This window comes from Patiria miniata, unplaced genomic scaffold, assembly GCF_015706575.1.
Source record: "Patiria miniata isolate m_02_andy unplaced genomic scaffold, ASM1570657v1 HiC_scaffold_19, whole genome shotgun sequence".
Classification (NCBI taxonomy): Eukaryota; Metazoa; Echinodermata; class Asteroidea; order Valvatida; family Asterinidae; genus Patiria; species Patiria miniata.
Genome location: NW_024037057.1, coordinates 16,759,628 through 16,781,222, shown reverse-complemented (window position 1 = coordinate 16,781,222; position 21,595 = coordinate 16,759,628). Strand labels below are relative to the sequence as shown.

The 21,595-nt window shown below is 40.3% G+C and overlaps 1 protein-coding gene across 1 annotated transcript in view; it reads left to right on the top strand.

Annotated features, from left to right (window-relative positions):
* Positions 1–4,337: 4,337 nt before the first annotated feature.
* The window catches only part of LOC119725930 (gamma-aminobutyric acid type B receptor subunit 2-like), a 32,942-nt gene continuing 15,684 nt past the window's right edge, over positions 4,338–21,595 (top strand). The window contains exons 1-5 of the mRNA XM_038197544.1: positions 4,338–4,471; positions 7,408–7,578; positions 11,652–11,753; positions 18,487–18,552; positions 21,299–21,490. Of these exons, the coding sequence (XP_038053472.1) occupies positions 4,340–4,471; positions 7,408–7,578; positions 11,652–11,753; positions 18,487–18,552; positions 21,299–21,490 (663 nt within the window). The 5' untranslated portion in view covers positions 4,338–4,339. The remainder of the gene's footprint in view (positions 4,472–7,407; positions 7,579–11,651; positions 11,754–18,486; positions 18,553–21,298; positions 21,491–21,595) is intronic.

The window sequence follows — 21,595 nt, the reverse complement described above, 5'->3', positions numbered from 1 at the left end:
TTATAGAGAACAATAGCGGCTGACGTCTTCAAAACAAGAGAGCTTAAATATCATAGTCAATCATTCATTGTATTGTGGCATCAGGTAGGAAACCACTCACTGACTTTTAGCTGGATCTATTTTTAACTATCTAATGAAATATCCGCATTTGGAGTTAACTTGTTCAAACCGGGTATAATAAAGATCTAAAAAGCATGACATTTACTCCTCCCGAGGTAATGACTTCTTTTGGCTCTAACTGACATTCAGGGACAGGGCTCAGGGAGGGAGGGACAAGCCAAATGAGCAATTTGGATGAAGTGCAATTAAAAAACTCCAGCCATGGGCGATCTCATAGGGTCTCATATTTCTTAATTATTCATGTCCAATCAGCTTCCAAAATCGCTGCCACGCCATTGCGCAAAGCCATTTCCAGGCAGTTTGAAGCGATTGGTTATTTCACCTGTCCTCGTCAACTGCTAGGCGTCTTCTGTTTGTGAGTTCGCACGTCCCTGCGGCGCAGCAAGCAAAGAAAAAAAGTTATTGGATGTCACCCACAAATGTTTTTCCCCGGGTCGACAGAAATAATCTCAGCACAGACGCTAGAATTAGCCCAAATAAGTGGTTCAGCTGTCCGCGTTTTCTAGTCCGGTAAATAGCTGTTGGACATGGAGTAGTGGGGTGGGTTTTACCTGATGGTTGGTTCTTCTATAGCCTTTACGGTGCGTGTACTGTAGGTAATGTTTGGGAGGCTGGCACTCACCCAAACTGCCATTCAAGACACCAAATCGTGCAGGGGTTTCAGTCTGTGATTTTGACGTCTGATACTTCTGCCTGAATGACTTTTTCTTCTTCTCACACGAAGGAGCTGCCGGCAGCTGGAAATCTTCTCCGCGGGGTTCGATGAAGCGTTCATATCGGTTCCTCATCGCACTCGGCCATGATAACTGCATTGAATACAAGCGAAAAACCCTCAACCGGCAGAATTGACAGGGAGACACTGGGGCACAGGATTCTTTCTAAATTTAGAGAGAGTGAAGTAAATTCAAATTGCAATCCGTGAACTCTCTAATGCCATGATAACGTTGTATAGTACATCACCCTTTTCCTAATGCTCACCCCCTGGGTACGACAATGTTGGTAGCTGAATAATTATCGTATCTTAGCCATTAAATATTATCTTTTGATTGTAATTACTTCTCAGGTCTTTAATATGTATTATCTATTATTGAAGAGTTGTCATCCAAGATGGATTCATTGTGTGCAACAAAAGCGTTATGGCCCAGCCTGAGCATATTCACGGTATAATTCCAACCACTCATACCGATTCATCTCGTCACAATACGGGCAATTTTCGTGAGAAATTGCTTTTAAATTCAATTATGTATATCTGGCATCCATCACCTTAGCTTATTGCGCGGAAATGACATGGCACGTGTAAACATCGCTGAGACATTTTGGTTTGAAGCTGCGCTCGCTGTACATAACAAATATATTCCTGACACCAGGAGCTAGCACACGACTCAGTACAAACAGCCGTCTGTTTGTTGATTCCTGTTCTGAACTCAAGCTGCAAGTGTTTGATTTAACATCGAGAACCGCAAAACACTTCACAATGTTTCCCTTGCTGGTGTTATTGGTATATCAGATGCCGTTAATTCCTTGTCATTGACATCATCAGTTTGTTATTGTTGTTTGCGTGTTTAAGCGGTCGTCATCTTCGGTGGCACGGTCGTTAAAATGGACATTATTTTGTTTTAGTTCTTGAATATGTTCGTGTCGAGATACTCGTGTTTTTTTTTTTTATTAATTGTCAAGCCAATGGTATTGTCAAGCCAATGATTTGTTATGGTAAATGTACATATTGCAATTAGTTGATCTTATCATACGGTTTCAAATGTTACCTCATTTGGCCTAGATAGATCTTTTTTCCGGTTCTAGGTGTCTTATTTGACGACAATAAGTAACAAATGCGACCAGCCAACAAAATGAGTCTTAAGTCGCTAGAGTTACTTTTCAGTAATGTGCTCTACAATTCTTACACAATACAAATTCTTAGGAAAAGTCAACAGTTTCACCCACATAATGGTTCATATTATTAGATGTCAAAATGTGTTATATCGAAAATCAGCTGTAATTCCTTTCACGACAAAGTGGGAAAAATTGTGAGAAGATATATTTTACTCTCTAAATTCCAAAGAGTGAACATTCACTCCATTCGAGTGAAGATTCACTCCCACAGTCGGGAAACTAGGGACTAAACGTTTTAGAGTGAAATTCCTTCAATCGTAAAGATCGAGTTTTCACTCGAGCTTCGACTGAAGTGGTTCTTTTTGAGATTTTTTCAATCTAAAATGAGAGTGATTTTCACTCTAAAACGTCTAGTCCCTAATTTCACTCTTTGGAATTTAGAGAGTATGGAATGTGGTCATTAACTTCATTATCCGATGCTTGTGAACTGGTTGTTTCTGTTACATCGTGGATATCATGATTTGGGGGGAAACATGAAACTTGGCCGGCAAACTCCTTTACAGAATAAAAATCGGTTGTCACTTCAGATCAGCAGAAAACACCGTGCATTCGCAAAAAGCTTCGTCATGTTGCGATCTGGAAAAGTGTGCGTGAGAAAAAAGCGTGAGAAAGCTTGCACCGGTACTGCTTCACTGAGTGAACAACGTAATGAAAGCTGGCAAGAACATCAGATCGAAGAAAGCAAATCCAACTCGTGAAAACAAAATCGCAAGCCGAATCCGTAGCATGCGCGAAAGCCGGCGGCAACTTCCATTAGAGAAATTACATTACTGAGCTGTCAGTCCGTTCAATAGAGCCACGTGTCAGAACGCATTGTATCTAGCAATTCACGTCATCTGTAATCATTTCAACGCCGTGTTTGTCCAATATAAGTGCGGCCGACTAGAAGACCCAGTGCATTGCCCCGAGGAGAGAACACCTTTTCTTTCCTCATTTCTCTCCATCTCTCTTTTATGCGTTGGCGCAAAGAGACCATGGGTTACCATGCACAGGTACAGGGACGTCACTTCGGGGACCTATAAGGACATAGATTTCCAAGATGATCAGATGGAATGAATTGATGGGAAACAGTCCAAATTCATGACGTGGGTTTGTGAGACCAAACCTCCGGAGGATTTTTTTTTTTAAGCCAAAACGGCAACTTTATCAGAACTTTATTTTCGATAAAAATGAGAATACTTACCAGAAAGTGCCATATTTCATTTTTAAGAGTGTCTGAATGTTGGACATTATGTAAGTCTTATTTTAGAAAAACCTATGCAAATATTTGATAGAAAACTGTCTTGGGTGCATGGGTGAACCACAGCGTAAAACAGAAACACGTAGAAACTTCGTTACAGGTTGTACCGGAGACACTGCAAAACGCCACAGTGTTCCACATGACAATGTGTTCACAGCAAATGTGTTCCATTACGCGAAACATACAGCCTAAAGTATGGCGTGCATTCTTGACATTTAATCCAAAATAGAGATATCTCTCTTAGCAATAGAGATATCTCTATTAATAATAGAGATATCTGTATTACCTCTATTAATAAAGATATCTCTATTATTAATAGAGATATCTCTATTGCTAAGAGAGATATCGCTATTGGCAATAGAGATATCTCTGTTGCTTATAGAGATATCTCTATTAGCAATAGAAATATCTCTATTAATCAAGGAAATAGAGATATGTCTATTAATAATAAAGATATCTCTATTACTAATAGAGATATCTCTATTAATAACAGAGATATCTCTCTTACAGGGATTAAATGTTAACTTTGTGCGTCCGAAACAGTGATATCTCTATTCCTAATAGAGATATCTCTATTCCTAATAGAGATACCTCTTATTTGGATTAAATGTCAAGAATGCACGCCATACTAAAGTACACAGATACATGTCAGAAAAGCTTCATTGCTGTGTGAGCAACGCGGACCTGTTCTCAACCTAAAGTTATATGAGAACAGTTCAGTTCTCCCCCACCGGCAGTGACCGTTACTTTTAACCGAAATTATCCAAACGGCTCTTAAATGTAGCAAATTATTTACAAAGCAATCTTAATTATACCTTAATGGGGTTTAATTGTCACCCAAGTATTTTCCCCTTTCATTTGTGTATAGTGGTACAACTTTGTACATTAAATACCTATGTGTTGACGTATGAAGTCAGATAGTTGAAGATCATAATAACAGCGCTTTATACCAAAGGTCTCAGTGTTTCACAAATACAATGTGTAGAATGATCCTATTGATACGTTGCACTGTAACGACAATGTTTAGACCAACATTCACTTTCATCAGATGATTTTTTGAATGTTTTGTTTTCGTTTCTTTAGTGCGATATGGCGACTGGAATGAAGGCTTTCTTCGAGTCATTGGCCTCAGGCCCGCCTAAGTACATGGTCTTCGGTGGTGCATGTCAAGTGGTCACGGAACCCATTGCTGAGGCGGTACATTTCTGGAAAATTGTCCAGGTAAGAAATGATGATTCTTTCCAAATACAAAGTACAAAGGGACAGAGTCATGTCCAATTCAAGGAAAAAAACAGATGATAACCATCGAAATATTAATGTCTTTGCCAGTAGGCTCCCTGCACCTTTTTGCTGTGATACTTGAATTAATGAAGACGTGTGCAATCTTATCCAGACATACCACGTGTGTGCCAAACATAACAAGGAAAGGTAATTTTGATTGTCATATGTATTTATACGCAACCTAATGTACCTTACTTGGTGTGGAGAGACATGACGAACTGGTCGCGCAAAAGATTGGGCAAACATTATTTTTGTGATATATGCTTAAGCGATAATTATCCCCAACATAAAGCAGGCAAAGAATATTAAAGTCTGTCTGGTGCCAAAAATTATGAACGCACGCCTGTATGAATTGTGGTTGTTAATATTTGAGGGATCATTTTCTCGGAAAAATTGAGTAGCGATATACTTCTCCATGATTTTTGCCGGAAGACCCATATTTTAGAGTTGAGCAATTTACTTATAGCCCCAAGGCTTCGTGGATAAGTGAATCGTATTTGCCTGCAAGGCTTTTAAGAATAAATGACATAAGGCACTTGGACAAGAAAACTCTCTCCTGTGCTACGGCTGCACGCAGTATGTTCAGAATATGAAGTCATTGTTCAAATTCAGGAGAGCAGCTTTAACATTTCTTAGAAAGATTAAAAGGGACACAAATCTCAGTTGTGTTCTCCAGCGAGAACGACTTGGGTCGGGTGTGGGGATTAAGCACCCGTAGTATCGGAAAGTGAATCTTTGAACGCAGAGGTATAATCATTTTGTCTCACCATCTTGCGGTGTTTGTGGTTAGTTTGCCTCTTGCTTTGAGGTAGAGATGCAATCTCTTGCTCTTGGAGGTACATAATCCGGGAAGACGGACAGGAGCAGCGCAGCATTGAGCGACTCAAGCTTTTGCGCCTGTAAGCGAATTACAACCAAAGTTTTTTTTATAAATATAAGCGGAGAAATCATATACTATCGATTGAAATCGTAAATCGCGTCGCTAGGGATTGCGGACCTTAAAGTCAGTGAACATTCTGGAATATTAGAATTTTGATCAAGTCGACTGTCCTTCGTATTCAAACAGCCATGCGTTGGTCTTTTTGGCGAGGGAATTTCTCTCGCCTCTTGATGAGGAAACATCTAAATATTTTATCTATTTTTTTTTCGTTTCATATTATCGAGATGATCTAATACTGAAATTTTAACGTTTACACACAACATGTGGCTTTTGCTTCGAACTTTAAAAGGGGTGTTAAAGTTCGCTGAACTTCTCCCTGAAACGGTATAATTTCTTTTTTCATTCGTGTCTGCAATTTCTTACATTGAAACTCCTTAACGAGATCATTTGGGTATTTTTTATTATTGAAACATCCTCCTTCAACAACCACAGTTTCCAATCATAATAAAATCACTAAAAGTAAACTTGAAGTCGATGAGATAATTATCTGAGGATTTCCTCAGATAAAAACTGCTATACCCTTTCCATTTTCAAATCGATTGAACAATGTAATGCTGAGCGATATCTGAAGGTATACTGTACGTTTCCAGCATTTCAAACAGACAAATCCAAGCACCAGTAGTAACATTCCGTACCATGCATCAACTTCACATCCAGGACGAAAATGCGGTTCTTCCCCTTTTTTAGATATCTCAATTTTGAAATCTCTGGTCACCGGGTTGACGCCAGTGCATTGAGAGGAGCAGCATTAAGGTCGCAATTACAATAGGAAAAACAGCCCGCGTGCTTTCCTCTCCGGACCAGAGAGGAATCTAATATCCACATGAAATTGTAGACGATGCATTTTATGATGATCGCCAATCAAGACCGAATATTCCTCACAGGATGAAGAAAAGTGCTCGGGTTTCACTCAATCAACTGCGCATTTCAGGCTTTTCATCTGGCGTTATAATGTTGGCGGTGACTAATGGCCCATGGCTGTGTTCGTCCTGTTCCCTAATACACGTCCACGCTGCTGTATATCTCACTTGAAGACTGTCCCAGACTGGCGCCTAGACAGATCTGGCTGTGTAACTTTGGACCAGATTACCCGCAAGTTGGGGCTGTGTCTTTTGAGATAAATAGTTACGACTAGCAATTCAAAAGGCTTATTCCAAGGCATGTTGAGTGTTGACAATCACAGATTAATACACGATTCCTTTATGCTCCAACCCGCTGCCAGAAGAAGTCATGTATCCTGTTTGGTTAATACGCGATACATGTCAGATCATGGTGCAATAATACTACTACCTTATCTGGAATTCGCGAGATATGTTTGAAAAAGAAATGTGCAGCCAGAAGTATTGATTAAGCACTAATTAGTATTTGACATCATCGGCGACTTGCAGCAATTTAACGAAGCGATGTGTTTCATTTCAAATAAATACGTTTGTTGAACCATATGTTTACAAATAATAATCATGTTCAAAAAAGTACATGCATGGATGATTATTTTAAAAGTATACACGTGAAAACTTCTTCAAAAGATATCTTTGTGAATATAGAACTGCTTGTGGCGTTCGCAGACACGTTATGTGTTCAGTTTCTAACTTGCCACTTGTTAGTGTATATATTTCTTGGACACAAATGGTTTGCAGCTAATTGAATGACTTAGTGGACATGTTAACATGTGTGTAAATGTGGCACTTTTCGTGGAGGTTGCTCCTATAAGGTTTGAAGCCACACAATTTGGACTCGAAGTTTGAAGGAAAGAAAAAAGGGGAAAGCAAGTAGACAAAATTGTGTCATCCCCATCTTACCGAGATGAGCAACCATCTCACAAGACTTAGACAGAACTTTTCTGCATTGGGTAATACAGGCAACTTTATCTGAGGCCTATTGCCTTGTGATCAAATATGCCCCAGCACTTATTCCATTGCTTTCTTTGTATACCCAGCTTTCCTATGGTGCTACCACTCCGGCCCTGTCCAAGCGACAGAAGTACCCGTATTTCTTCCGCACAGTGCCGTCGGAGATGGACATCGGGGCGGCAAGATTGAGACTATTCATGTACTTCAACTGGACCACCATATCCACCATTCATCAGGACGTACCGAGGTTCTTTTACGTAAGTATCAGAATGTCACAGGTACACACATCCAAGGATGGCCTTTATTTGCTTTGAGCTGTCATTGGATACCTACCCACAATGCTTTGCGACGCTTTTTCTTAAAGTTGTGTTCCCCGTGCAATTTTCGAGTTTCATCCCAAAAATAGATATCTTTTCGAAGTTGCCAGTTTTCTATACAAAACACAAAAGGTAATACTTTTTAAATGAAAAATCGACCGGGAAAAATAAATCGGCCCGTGTTTTGTTATTAAGTCATTACTTTACAATTTCGGAATATTGGCTGTTAGACAATATTGTTCGGAGCGGGAGCCAGTGTGCTCGCAGAGCGGATCTGTTTGTGCCCGAAACAACCTTTATTTCACAGGGTTGAAGAAGTCCAAAAAGGGGGGGAAATTATTAATTCGAAAAACAGGTTTGTGACAGGGATTATCCGTTATTAGCGCCCTATAGGACGAGCGGACCATGAGATCGATCTATCTATCCACGGAGGAAGGAAAACATGCACGTGTAGGATCAGTGTTCTTGGTGCATATTTTTATTTCATTTGAAGCATAAAAAAAATCAACATCTGAAGTACATTGCTACTATACAATTTTAACACACATGGTAAAACATGTGCACGAGTAAACTTTTTGAAATCACCTCCAATTAATATTTTCATCTGAATGATACAATTTCAGGCGGAATTGTTTCAAAGGGTTTTTAATACCAATCCTATCTTTAATTTTAAGCAAGGTTTCTGTCATTTTATCGATATGTACTTTTCTTGGTTATTTCAAATGATCATATACGTGACTTTAAATTCAGTGACAATGAATATACAAAGTGTCTACCTACAGAGGAAACAGAGACATGTAGGGCGCTCTATTGCATTCACACTGCTCATGGAAACAAGTGGTCAAGATTCCACGATAAACTCATACTATGGCATCAGAGATGGTTAACAAAATGGTTGAATGGTTGGTTTGTTGAGTGTGAAGAACCAAAGCGATGAACAGTTTAAACAGTAAACGTTGTAAGGAAGCTTCACCGTGCGTATAAAAAAAAATAATAACTTGGGACGCAAACTGCACTCGGGACACAAACTGCATGCTCTACAGCTGCCGAAAGCCCGTCCTAATGAGTCTAATGTATGCTCTCGAAAGTAATCTCCATTTGCCACAGAATGCTTAGTGTCCCTTTCCTATTCCAACGTACTCAATCTATCCGTATGCTAACAGATCCGGAGTGATCTACACGTTGTAATGAAAATTCTGAAGGCAAGACGGGACTCAGGTCCTCCACCTCCCTAAAAGCAAAACATGAAAGTGCAGCCGATCGTCTTTTAATAAACTGCAAAGTACCATCCGCCGGGCCAGCGATATTAAAGTACAGCATTAACTCGTCATGTGGTCGGTGTCGGCTCCTTTCTCACTGAGACACTCCATCTACCCGTCTTCTCTCGCCTGAGTCCCTGTCCCTCTTTCGTTATTGAGCGGTGTCGGTTCCTTGCAAAAGACCACGGTAATAATATTGGTCTGAGGAATGGTTCACACCGTGTCGGTTCCGATATTAAACGGCCGGCCACACTCAACGCCTTCCCCTTAGGGGGACAGTAGCTCTTCTTTGGTGAACATTGATGCTGGTCCGCGGTGCTTTTTACAGAGTTTCTACGTGTCATACTTCAAACGGTAATTAGCTTGATGGATGCTCTCCGTTCGTGAATGTGATCTTATACCGCTGTAGCGATGGACGTAGAAATCTAATAAGTTGCGTCCATTAGAGCAACGAACCGTTGGGGAAATAGTAAAACTTGGAAAAAGTATGGTTCATGGGCGGACACTCAACCTGTTTACATGGAATTGACAGCATGATGTATACTCACACAAGCTTTCAGGCCAATAACATCTTCAATTATTCGATTATAAACTAAACATAATAACAGCACAAACTTTAATTCACATGTGGATTAAATGGCATAAAACATTCGTTTAGGTTATCCATTCAGACTGTTTTCATCCGAGGAAGATAAGCAATTGTAAAGACATCCACCGATTCCTTCTTGAACGTTGCCTCGGCTAAATGAATTATTGGAGATTGCCTACATGGTCAGTGTAAGGATGGCCTAAGATGATGGTTTGTCTTAAACGCGTATAACTTTTTTCGTCGATCCTTCTCCTCGTGCCTCTTCAATGTGCTTTCGCAGTTAAATTTTTTTTAACCCACAAAGTTCTGCAAGCCTAAACATAACATTCAGACTGCAATAATTGAATGGTTTTTTTCACCTTGGGGATTAATTTACCTGCCGCAATTTTTTTTTATTTCACTCTGGAGTTTTAGATGTTTTTTGGAAGTACTGACACCGGGTGAACGACGTTCCATCCTGATCATAAACTGCAGGATGTAAAGAAGAATACAATCAAAGCCTTGTTGAAAGAAGACATGTAATAATGTCACCCAATCTGATTGTTTTGACATTAAACATCCTCGGGCAGTGCAGCACGGCTTGCTCAGAATGTAACGTAATCTGGAGTAGTTGCTGAGAGTGATCAATCTCTATTCACATACCGCCCGAAGGTAGTAAGAATTCCGGGATGCAATTATTTTGCACATTCCGTGATTCGGTACATCATTATAAACAAGCTCATGATTGCATTCATCTTATATTACACAAATTGTAAAGATGTTATTCCTTTGAAAATGCACTATGCACTAAATGCAAAAATCATATACAGTGTACAATTAGACATGCACATTATGATTGTGCAATGCAATCTCGACAGTATTGTAAAGGGCCCATGCAATGTAATCTTTTAATGCAATCCTTGAGAATGCACCTTTGTGTCCTTTTAATACTTATTTTCAATTTTCGTTTTGCCTTTTTCAAGGGTTTTTGGTGCATTTTGAGTTTTTATGCTGATGCGAATTTAAACATTTATGAGCAAAAATGTGATGTCATTTCAAGCAGAAGCCTCAATGTTACAGCTATTTCAGTACCAAAAGCTGCCAGAATTTTGATAATTTGCTGTTGTAAATGTTTTTTTTCTTTGGTGACTCGTTGTTGTGTCAGTACATGGCAGTAAGCCAATGAGCAAAGTTTTCTCACAAATGTTTTCAATGAGCAAAATTTTGGGTTCACAATTTGAACAGAAAACCCCTAAACTGAACAGTGTCTTCCTGAAATGACATCACAGCAAAAGCACCCTCAGTTGTCTGGGAAAAAATGGAACATTATAAATGTTTAAAGAAGTGCACTTTTGAATAAAATTAACCAAAGAGGGATGTTAAAAATAGTTTTCATACATTTAAGAGAAGTACAAAGTTGCACAAAATATGTTCCTAAAAAAAATTCATGTCATGGAGCCTTTAATGACGCCAAGCTACTCTTCGGTTCAGCGTTAAATAATGACAAGAAATAAATTGTTAATACTAGCTCGATACGGTAAGCCTTTGTAACCATTGCAATTATCCGTACGAATTCTGTAATGTCACCTCGAGTATGAGGCGATACGGATTTAATATGAAAAAAGAAACTGGGGTGGCGTCACCAATGAAATTAAAGAAACACGTCTTTTATACCTAATACAGATGAGACACATTTAAATCTTAAAGTGTTCAACCTTGGGAGAAAAAGCAGATGTATAAGGTTCTTGTATGTTGAAGACATGTAGGGGTACAACTGGTAAACATGTGGTTGAAAAAAACAATGATCATAATGTTGATTGCAAAATTTAAAAAAAAATAGTACATATTACTTTCCAGCATTTAAAAAAAATATGTCTTCAATTTAATGTCTTGGAAGATTAAGATGACATTAGGCTAAATATGTTTTGAAAAAGTCAGTATATGATAACGCATTTATACACATTAGGAACATGTACTGATATGTAAGAGCCAAATGGCATCTTTATAAACACTTTGTAATATTAATAGGGGCATTACATTAATGTGGCTCAAACAACTTCAGACATAGAGTAAGCGTTTCACATGCATGTCATTTGCAAACATAACCCAATTATATATGACACTTACATATGTATCATTGCCACATCCGTTATTTAACCGATTTGTCCTCTCGTATCTATGCACAGGCACAAAGCCAGCAAGTGAAAATGATGGAAGACAACGGAATTAATATTTTGTCGGAGGCCATTTTCGCCGATGACCCGTCCCCTGCGATAACCAAACTCAAGGTAAGATATCGATACACTTCTGACAAACCTGCAGAATGACAGGTTTTCCTTCAGAAGAGTTGAGCTTGAGATTCTCATAACTCGGCAAGCAAGTTGATGTTACAGTAATCGAAACATCTGATCTACTCAGACTTCTCCCTAAGACTTGGTCATTTGACATTTTCGCGGGAATCAACATGCAATCTTCTCGAGGATGAAGAAAAACATGAAGAGCGAGAAGATTTCGTGATCTTGTCTCTGTTGTTGCGGTACAGATCCGGGAACATATCCTGCGCAGCTAGTACGGAGGGAATTATTTATCAGTGACCGGCAAGTAATTAAACGCAGAGGGACTAGCCAAAAAGGTTCGGTAGTCACGACTGGGGATCAGTCGGCAAGACGACGGACAATTTCCACCCAGCGGCACGGATTCTATAAAGAAAAGAGGCCATGTCGAAATCTAGTTTCGCTGTAACTTTAATCTTAGGAAAATAGAGAGCCGGATTTTGGCCGTCCTTGTTAAATCCGTCTAGAAAGCTTTGGTTTGATGCTCTACTCGATATGCTGTCTCATTTTGTGGAACGCGGGACATTGCTTAGTCTAGTGAGCCTGGGGCTGCAGGCTATATCGGCATCTTATGTAGCACCGAAGCAATACTGTCTTGATTTCAATTTGTTTATTGGCACCGTGCTTCTTTTGTCGATACAGATGGAAGAGCAGAGTTGGAAGCAACGTAGACAGTAGTGATCACGTTTACTTGTATGATATTTAGGTTGAGCTATTGACCGGATCAGGGTTAGGACCCTTGCATTCATTCCAACCAGTTATTTTCGGGGATCTCAGTTAAATGTCCTCTGGTCAGTGTAATGCCCAATCCAGTGTGCACACAAATGTTGAACTTGTACTACATAAGTACATTCATGTGTGGAGTTACAAACATAATTTACAATTTAAAAAAAAAAAGCAAAAACACGAACAAACTACCCCAAAAAATTAAATTAAAATACAAAATAAAAAAGATACAAACCCAGAAAAAAAGAAAGAAATAATATGATTTTGGTCATCTGTCGTGGAAATGATGTTGCCATAGCTATGCGGAAGTTATTTATTTTTGTCATACTGACACTGAATTACCGGTCATGGTTGCCTTTCTGTGCGTTTTTAATTCTTGAATTGTTGGAAATCCAATTTTTTCCAGTTGTTTTCCCAAATCTAACTTTGTAGCCTAGTACAAACGTCCGAATTTCAAAACCTGCGTGCACAGGGACCGGAGTTAATTTCGCTATTGTCATTGCTTTATGGTTTTCATCTGGGTCAAACAATGATTCCATGCTAATAGCTGGCGGTTTTGACATACAGTGCTATTGCAACCGAATACATTGAAAATATATGACATTAAATTTGAGTTGGATTGACGAAGATATTTACCGCATATGATTATGAGATTCGATGCGTGTTATGTCCCAAAGATGAATGAAATTTCAGCAAGACTCACAAGCTCTCCATGCTTTTCCTTCAGGAACCATGGTCAACCCAGAGTTGCCCTTAAATCCGTCTGAAGGAAATGATCGGATCACGATTTCTTTGCCAACCTGTTCGGCATTGATGAGTCGATAAGGGAGATATCTAGCCTCCGGAGTCCGTCACGAGGTGGTTTTATGCATGAACAGAAGACATAAAATCCAACCTGAGGTCAAATGAGCTCACGACTGCCCCTGGTTCACGTGTGACTCGGAAACATATATATAGTATCCAAACTTTGGCGTCGACCCCCGAAGGCAGGAGAAACATTACGAGACTGGGAAGCATAATAACTGGTCCCAACTGAAACTTTCAGCTGACATGTGCTTAAAGATGTGCCGTCCTTCCTTGAATTTTTGTTCGTTGTTTGTTTGCTTGGTTGTTCTTTTTGTTTAATCTATCTAGAAAAAAAATGCTTCTTTTATCTACATTTCATGGCCATAGCCAGCCTGGTGGAAAGGGGAGGGTCGTTTTGACCATGAAGTGGACTTTGTCACCATAAAGTGGACCTTTTAATTAATGTGTAATTAACAGTTGATTACGGATGGTTATACACAATCCCGAGGAGCATTTGGACCCCGCGAACCCCCCCCCCCCCCCCCCCCACCACCCCCGCTACGCGCCTGATTTTTTTAGCAATACAACATTTATTCATTTATTCACATACATAATTTCTTTAACAAAACCAAAAAAACAACATGGCTGCGATAAATACAAACGGATGGCCAGTGCCAAACAGTCGGAGGGCCTGGCGTGTTTTCAAACTAGTGGATGTCCCGTGCTAAACATTCGTAGGGCCTGACGTGTTTTCATACTAGTGGATGTCCCGTGCCAAACAGCCGTAGGGCCTGACGTGTTTTCATACTAGTGGATGCCCTGTGCCAAACAGCCGTAGGGCCTGACGTGTTTTCATACTAGTGGATGTCCCGTGCCAAACAGCCGTAGGGCCTGGCATGTTTTCATACTAGTGGATGTCCCGTGCCTAACAGACGTAGGGCCTGACGTGTTTTCATACTAGTTGATGTCCCGTGTCAAGCAGTGGTAGGGCCTGGCGTGTTTTCATACTAGTGGATGTCCTGTGCCAAACAGCCGTAGGGCCTGACGTGTTTTCATACTAGTGGATGTCCCGTGCCAAACAGCCGTAGGGCCTGGCATGTTTTCATACTAGTGGATGTCCCGTGCCTAACAGACGTAGGGCCTGGCGTGTTTTCATACTAGTTGATGTCCCGTGTCAAGCAGTGGTAGGGCCTGGCGTGTTTTCATACTAGTGGATGTCCCGTGCCAAACAGTCGTAGGGTCTGGCGTGTTTTCATACTAGTAAGTGGATGTCCCGTGCCAAACATTTCGTATAGGGCCAGGCGTGTTTTCTTTCCAGTTTGTTCTGTTTGGAATGCTTATCGAATTCACCACTGTTGGGGAAAATTGGAAATCTCTAGAGCGTCATAAAAAAAGTACTCACCTGAACATTATCCCAGGTCTGTGACAGGCATGTGCTTCATTCAGGACACGTCCAAATCGAAGAAAACATTGACATATCTAGCAAAACATTCGTTCCCATTCGTATTTTGTTGAAGTTGGGTACCGTTATTAAGTATATTCTAAAAATATTTATATATCTCCTTCGAGATACATAATATTAAAACATTTTAAGATCGCACTCCTAGATTTGATTGCATGCTTCTGCTTTGTGAATACATTTTGTTGTTTAACAGCCGATTTTGTTACCTCTGCCGTGGAAAAGGGAGGGTATCTTATTAGATCTAACCAAGTTGTGACTTGTGAGGACTCAGTGATCAGAATTTTGTGCAAATGCTTTTGAAATATTCAGGAAAATTTCGCTCTTTGGAAAAAGGGAAATGAGGTTCATTTCAAGGGCAGGTAAAGAGAATTACGAGCCTTCGTGGTGTTGTAATACATATCACACTAGATTCTTATTGCTCGTAGAAAAGAGAAATCTTCTTGTGGTTCATAATAATATCTCAGTTTATTCTCGCCTCATCGAGTAATCTGTTGTCCCACACAGACACCTGTCAGCACTGCGTTTTAGGATTCGCATATCAGCTCTCATTGCAAACATTGCAAACATTAGAATTATAGGTCAACGAGCTGTCTGCAGACACTTGGATGTTGAGACTAAATTCCTGCTATTTTTCATATGTCTGTAGTTGTACTTGGAATATGAAATCTTGGAAATTATAAATCTGTCATCAAATTTTTTGAGTACCATCGCAGTAGTTCTGCATCGCGTGCCAGGGCGCGAGGAAGGCTCGATTTTTTCCCCATCGAGCGATCGGCAGGACAGGACTGGGACTGGTAATTGGACATTTAATCAACAGCCCCGGCCATTTACGTCGGTCATAATTCAATTATTTACCACCACTCACATCCATAAATTTGATTTTCCGATTGGATACATACACTGAATCATTCACCAGGGAGATTTGCGGGGGGAGGGTGGTCGGCAAGCAGAAATCATATCCCTATACAAGGGACTTTCTCATGAAGTTCTTGAAAGTGTAGCTGAATGTAAGAGCTTACCATTGGTTACGTACACCGGATGGTTACAAATCATAAATTGGCATTGATAGTAGATATACAAAGACTGCGATACACGCAATTCACACGGTAATGACAAGGGCAATGGGGTATCCAGCTCAGCACAGCTTTATAATTATCAGCAAATGTACATCTGAAAATAAACCATGCTCTCAATGGGCATGTCATAATAAAGTTGATCCGTGTCATTATCGCATTAGATGTTTACCTGTAAACAAAAGGAGAATGGTTTGTAATATTTCACTTTAATATTGATAGCTACGACATTAAAGAAAATAATGAAACAAGTAACAAAACTTTCAAGGCAATGTACTTGCTTTAATTAGCTCAGCTCATGTATGCTACAAGCCTCGAGACATGTTCTTAGCGGGTAGGGTTGACCTGTCCTACATTCACGTTACTACCGTAATCACATGTACATTAGATGCAGACACGTCTAGTGTAACACAAGAGAACCCTTATAGGATTCCTTATTGGGCATTGCTAATCCGAATCCGATGCTAAGTGTACAAGCAGGGTCGCTTCGGATATCGCTAAAAGCCCGCGCTCACGTATGCACGGGCACTGCTCTCTCCACTTGAGACGGCGGAAATGTCCTCGTAACGGGGTGCCGCGGAAAGAGGAAAAAACGAGGTTAGGCTGAGAGAAACCCAACTCGGCCACAGGGACTCGAGTGCGCTGCCTCGGTGTTAGAATGCCGTGGGGAGAGGAACCACCAAACACGATAAGGTGCCAAACGCGCTCGATCGAAATAAACAGGTAGAAGGCAGCAGACATTCATTTGGACGTGTAGTTGGTGAGCATGCCGTCATGTGGACATGACGCTCACATCATCCTGGGGTCGCTATCCAAGGGCTTTGGTGACCTGTTGTTTCTTAGCACGTGACCTGGGTTCAATTCTTCCGTGTGCAAACGACCCTTACGAACGATATGCTCGTAATACTTTGCGATCCTTACGTTTCCTTCACAAGTATTTTGTGAAAGGGATTAGCGGTCACCATAGCCCTTGGATACAGCGATTGAGAAGAACGAAACCACTGGCAAGAAGACTAGATATACCAAAAACTAGGATTTATAATTGTCATCGTTTTCAAGTCACACAATTTACGGTTGTAATCAAAATGTCACTTGGCAAAACTTTGAGTGTGAGACATTTCAACCGCTTGGTGGCAGTATATAGACAACCATGTATCCAAGTCAAACACCTAAGTGAGCCACAAGCTTGAACAACCCCAGAGATCTTCTCAGCATATTGTAGGTTTTGAGCAACTTGAGATGTCATTGAAAAAAAGGCTGTATTTGAAGCACAATAAAATAAGCATCTTTCACGTCCTTATAGGTTACTGACGTATTACTCTATAATAGAAATCCTATATCAGAGGCTTGCCGGCACAGTTTTTCTTGTGACTAAACCCAACTGTACACGTTCAAAGGTGAACACAAATTGCAGTGCGTTCTAGTTGACTACGTTCTTTTGATACCCCATTAAATAAATTGAAGACAGATAATCAGAAGTATCTGCTTTGACTTTCCAATTTTCATCAATTACTGATATTTCTGTATATTTTTGGTACCTTATAGAAAGTTTTCTTTGGGAAGAAATCCATCAAAGTCTTTCTTGATTAAAACGAAGTTCTTTTCGTAATTTCCGCTGTAGGAGTAGAGACCCCTAGCAACCATCACGTAAATCTAAGCTCAATCAATCACACTGCGCGAGGATATAATGCGTTTTATAAGCAATTCCACCCATCAACGTTAAGAATTGGCCAGCTAATTGAATTGAATGCCCATCCATTTGCTGTAATGAAGTCTGACTGTCTTGCTACGTTTGATCGATATTACCTTGTACCTCAAAGCAAGCACAGGATCGCTTCCCTCGTCCTCATGAACGTACTACACTTGGGTTTGGTGGAACAACTGCTGATATTGAAGGCGACGTGATACCCTGCGTTTTGCATGCAGACCAACTAGTGATGGCCTAGTCTTCCGCTGATTGTAGCTACACAGTTGTCTAAAAAGCTAAAAGCGCTACCCTAGGCGAACCTATAGATGGTGATTAATAATAATAATAATTTAGGAGGCTAATCATCCTTACTCGCAGCTGGTTTGCTGAATTGCGAAGGACGCGGCTACAACGTGGTCGGGCCGCTGGCACGTATGGCGCCTATGGCTGCCGGCCACATCGACCCACATTATGACCACGGAGCACAGCCTGAGATCGAAAGTGTTTGATTATAAGCCATATAGTTTTCAATCTTGGCATTTCCGTCCACAGGTCGTTTAAGCTGCATGCAAAGAGAGTAAAGGGCATCAACATAGTTGCTTGAAAAGTCACAAGTTGTACATTGTAGTCAAATTTGGGATGTTGGGTTGATGCAATGGTTCTTTCTTAGCTCTCTACCTTTGTGGCCCGAGTTCGAGTCCCGCCGAGACCAATATGTGGATTGGATCCCTTCCTGATCCTTGAGCTTTCCTAAAAATATTTGCCTGATGGGGTTTTCCTCTCTCATAAACTGAAAATATAAGAAACTCTTGGTATAAGAAACTCTTGGTTTCATTTTCAGTAAAAAAAGAATAATAAAATCATTGATAATAAATAGCCCCAAAAGGACAAAAACAACAAGCGTTTAATGTATGAAATCCAACTTCTCGATCTTTGTCACTATTTTTCCTGCAGGAAGATAAAGCAAGAATTATCGTTGGTTTCTTTGATGAACACACTGCGCGCAAAGTCATCTGCAAGGTGAGTCCATTTTGTGGTTGACTATCGTAAATCAGTTTTTAATTTACCAAGTGGCCTATGATTTATTGTTAGTATATAATAAAGTAGTATGGTATTGAAATTACAATACATTACAAATACGGTACCCCGACGCAAATTCCATCTGATGAATACAGCGTGAGTAAAAAAAAAACGAAACCCAAATGTCGGGACTATTGTTTTAGTGAATTTCTGCATGTAGCACTTTCAAAATGTAGGATATGAAAGCCCAATAATAAGCTTTCTTTTAGTACAAAGATCCTTCAAATCACTTATGTACTTTTCAAGTTACAGAATTTTAAACGCAACGGTTTACCACCGTTTTAAAGTTCTGTCCACGGATCACAAAAAAATGTGAGTTCTTTCAGCAAAACGAAAACAATTCACACACATCCCTGTGATTTGTTTTCGTTATGCTGAAAGAACACTTACCTTTTTGTGATCCGTCGAAAGAACTTTAAAACGGTGGTTGTGTTTAGAATTATGTAACTTGAAAAATTACGTGAGTGATTTGAATGACTTTTGTACTAAAAGAAAGCTTATAAATGGGGCTTTCATATCCTAGATTTTGAAAGTGCTACATGCAGAACTTCACTAAAACAATGGTCCTGACATTTGGGTTTCGGGTTTTTTTTACTCACCCTGTAGTGTGGTTGTGGTACTTGCTGCTACATCAATTTCGAACCAGCTAGCCGACCCCAGCGAACTCGGTGGTCGAGAGGCAAGACGTCTCCACTAGTACAGTAAGCAGGATGTCGTGGGTTCGAGTCCCACCGACTGACTTTTTTCTCACAATCACTGGGGACAACACTGAGTATACAGTGTTTATAAAAGACGTCAGTGAAGGGCAAACCCAAATATTGAATTTAATTACCCCGACACAGATTCCATCTTTTGAATACAAAAATGTGTTTTATTCAAGTCCTCGCGGACATATCATTGAAAGGAATGATTGCATTCTGATCCTTAATGTCTGGAGTGGATGGGAGTGGATAATACAAAGGATGGAGCCGGGTATGTCAATTCCTGGAAGAAAACAGCTGGATCTAAACGACCGAGGACATTTGAAATAATCCGATTGCCTATCAGAATGCACATCTAATAAAAATGTCGCGACGGGGGCCTAATGCAGTTTTAATGACAGATTTTATATTTCCATCTGCAACTCGATTACCAGGAACGGCTCGACTCAATTACCGTGTAAATCGATGGGGAAAATTGGAATAAAAAGGAATCGTCTGCACTGTTGCTCATAATGAAGGCTAACGGCCACGAAGTGCGATTTATGAGAGATCTAATGTGAGCTATATGTGCTTTGACGCAAATTAATGGAAGGAGGATTGTTTCAGCGTGTATTAAACTCGTCAAGTTCCAAACAATGTGAGATGCACAATGTTTGATTGTGTGGTTTGTTTCCCTTATGACCCAGTATTAAAACCAACAAAGAATGAAACATGTAATTTGCAGGCAAAAAAGACATTGTGATATGTCGGTTCTTCTAATCTGCTAGAGTCAATCATTTTATGGCCTACCATCGTCTCGGAGCAGAATTTAATATCTTCAAAGCTTTGGAGGTGTGGGGAGGGTTTGGGTTTATTTGCTGTCATGCATGATATTTGAGACGCATGTAAAATGGTAAGGAAGAAAATATCTTTGTTCCGGTTTTGTCCTTCCAAACCCGGTCAATTATTGCCATAGTGGGTTATGCGTAGGCTATACAAGACATACGACCCTCCTTCGCTCCGGCTTTTCAATTTGCAATTTTCGTGTCTAGAGCACGTCGATGTCTAATTTCCCTCGATGGTCGTCTGAGCGGACTAATTCCAATCCAGAATCGAATCAAGTCAGAGAAAGTAATTGCGAGCAGACCTCATACCAAGCGCTCACTGGTGACTGTTCCTTGGATTTTTTTCTGTCTCATTCGATATTTTATTTACCGTCCATCCCGTATATTTGATTAACGGGAAGTTAATTTCCAGGCCGGTCTGCAGGTTGCCCAGCTACCGGTGTTTAGCTGCCTTTTAACGGCCCAGTTCGCTGGTGAGGGAAGACCCTAACTCCGAGGACGGTTGGGACTCGATAAGCAAACAGGTCCGGGAATGCTGTCGGTTTATATGGAAATGAACTCCGTGAAAGGAACTTGAAGCGTGCATTTGATAGCTATGCACTTTGCTGCTAGTTTGCTGTAGATACTGAACACCGTGAAGAGGATGTCTACCGATCGGAGTTAACTGTACCGCGTGTGATACTATATGACGCATATGACGTACAATGTATTCAGGTCCTGTTTTGGAATTATTGAAAAAAATCGTCCAATCAAAGCGTTCTAAAAAAAATCTCTGCCACTTTGATAAGGCAAATATTCCGAGGAAACAGAAACATGTTCAGTCACATTGCTGTCATGCATCAAATCGTAAATTTGACTTAATACTTGATATATGTCCAATTTCAATCAGACGTAAGGAAAATCACTTGAAATTTGTGTTTATCTTTCTACAGACACTGTAATTTCTAAATTCATCACATGTAATACAAATTCTGATAATTGTGCTAGTATTATGCTCAAAAACTACAATGTCTTCTCAAACGTAACATCGCTCCTATTGTTTTATGTTAAAATCTAAAAGCCCTTCCAATCACGTATGTATTAGGTATGATACGTCCTTTATTCCACAAAGTGAACTGATTCTACATAATGACTATTTGTCTGCTCTTTTGTCTTTCATAGGCGTACAACGAGGGTATGTACGGGAAGACGCACGTGTGGATTTTGCCTGGATGGTTCCATGCCGATTGGTGGCGCTCTGTCGATGATTCAGATGGATGCACTGAGAGTGAGTTGCAGTTGGCCCTACAGGGGTACATCTCCACCGATTTACTACCACTCAGTGGATCGGATGAGCCTACCGTGTCTGGATATGTAAGGAAAGGTCTTTGTTTTGAGAAGGATACTACTTTGAGCATCACACTGGGTGATCGCTCAACGATAAATGCATCATTGTGCATTGTTAAAAACAGCCGCCAC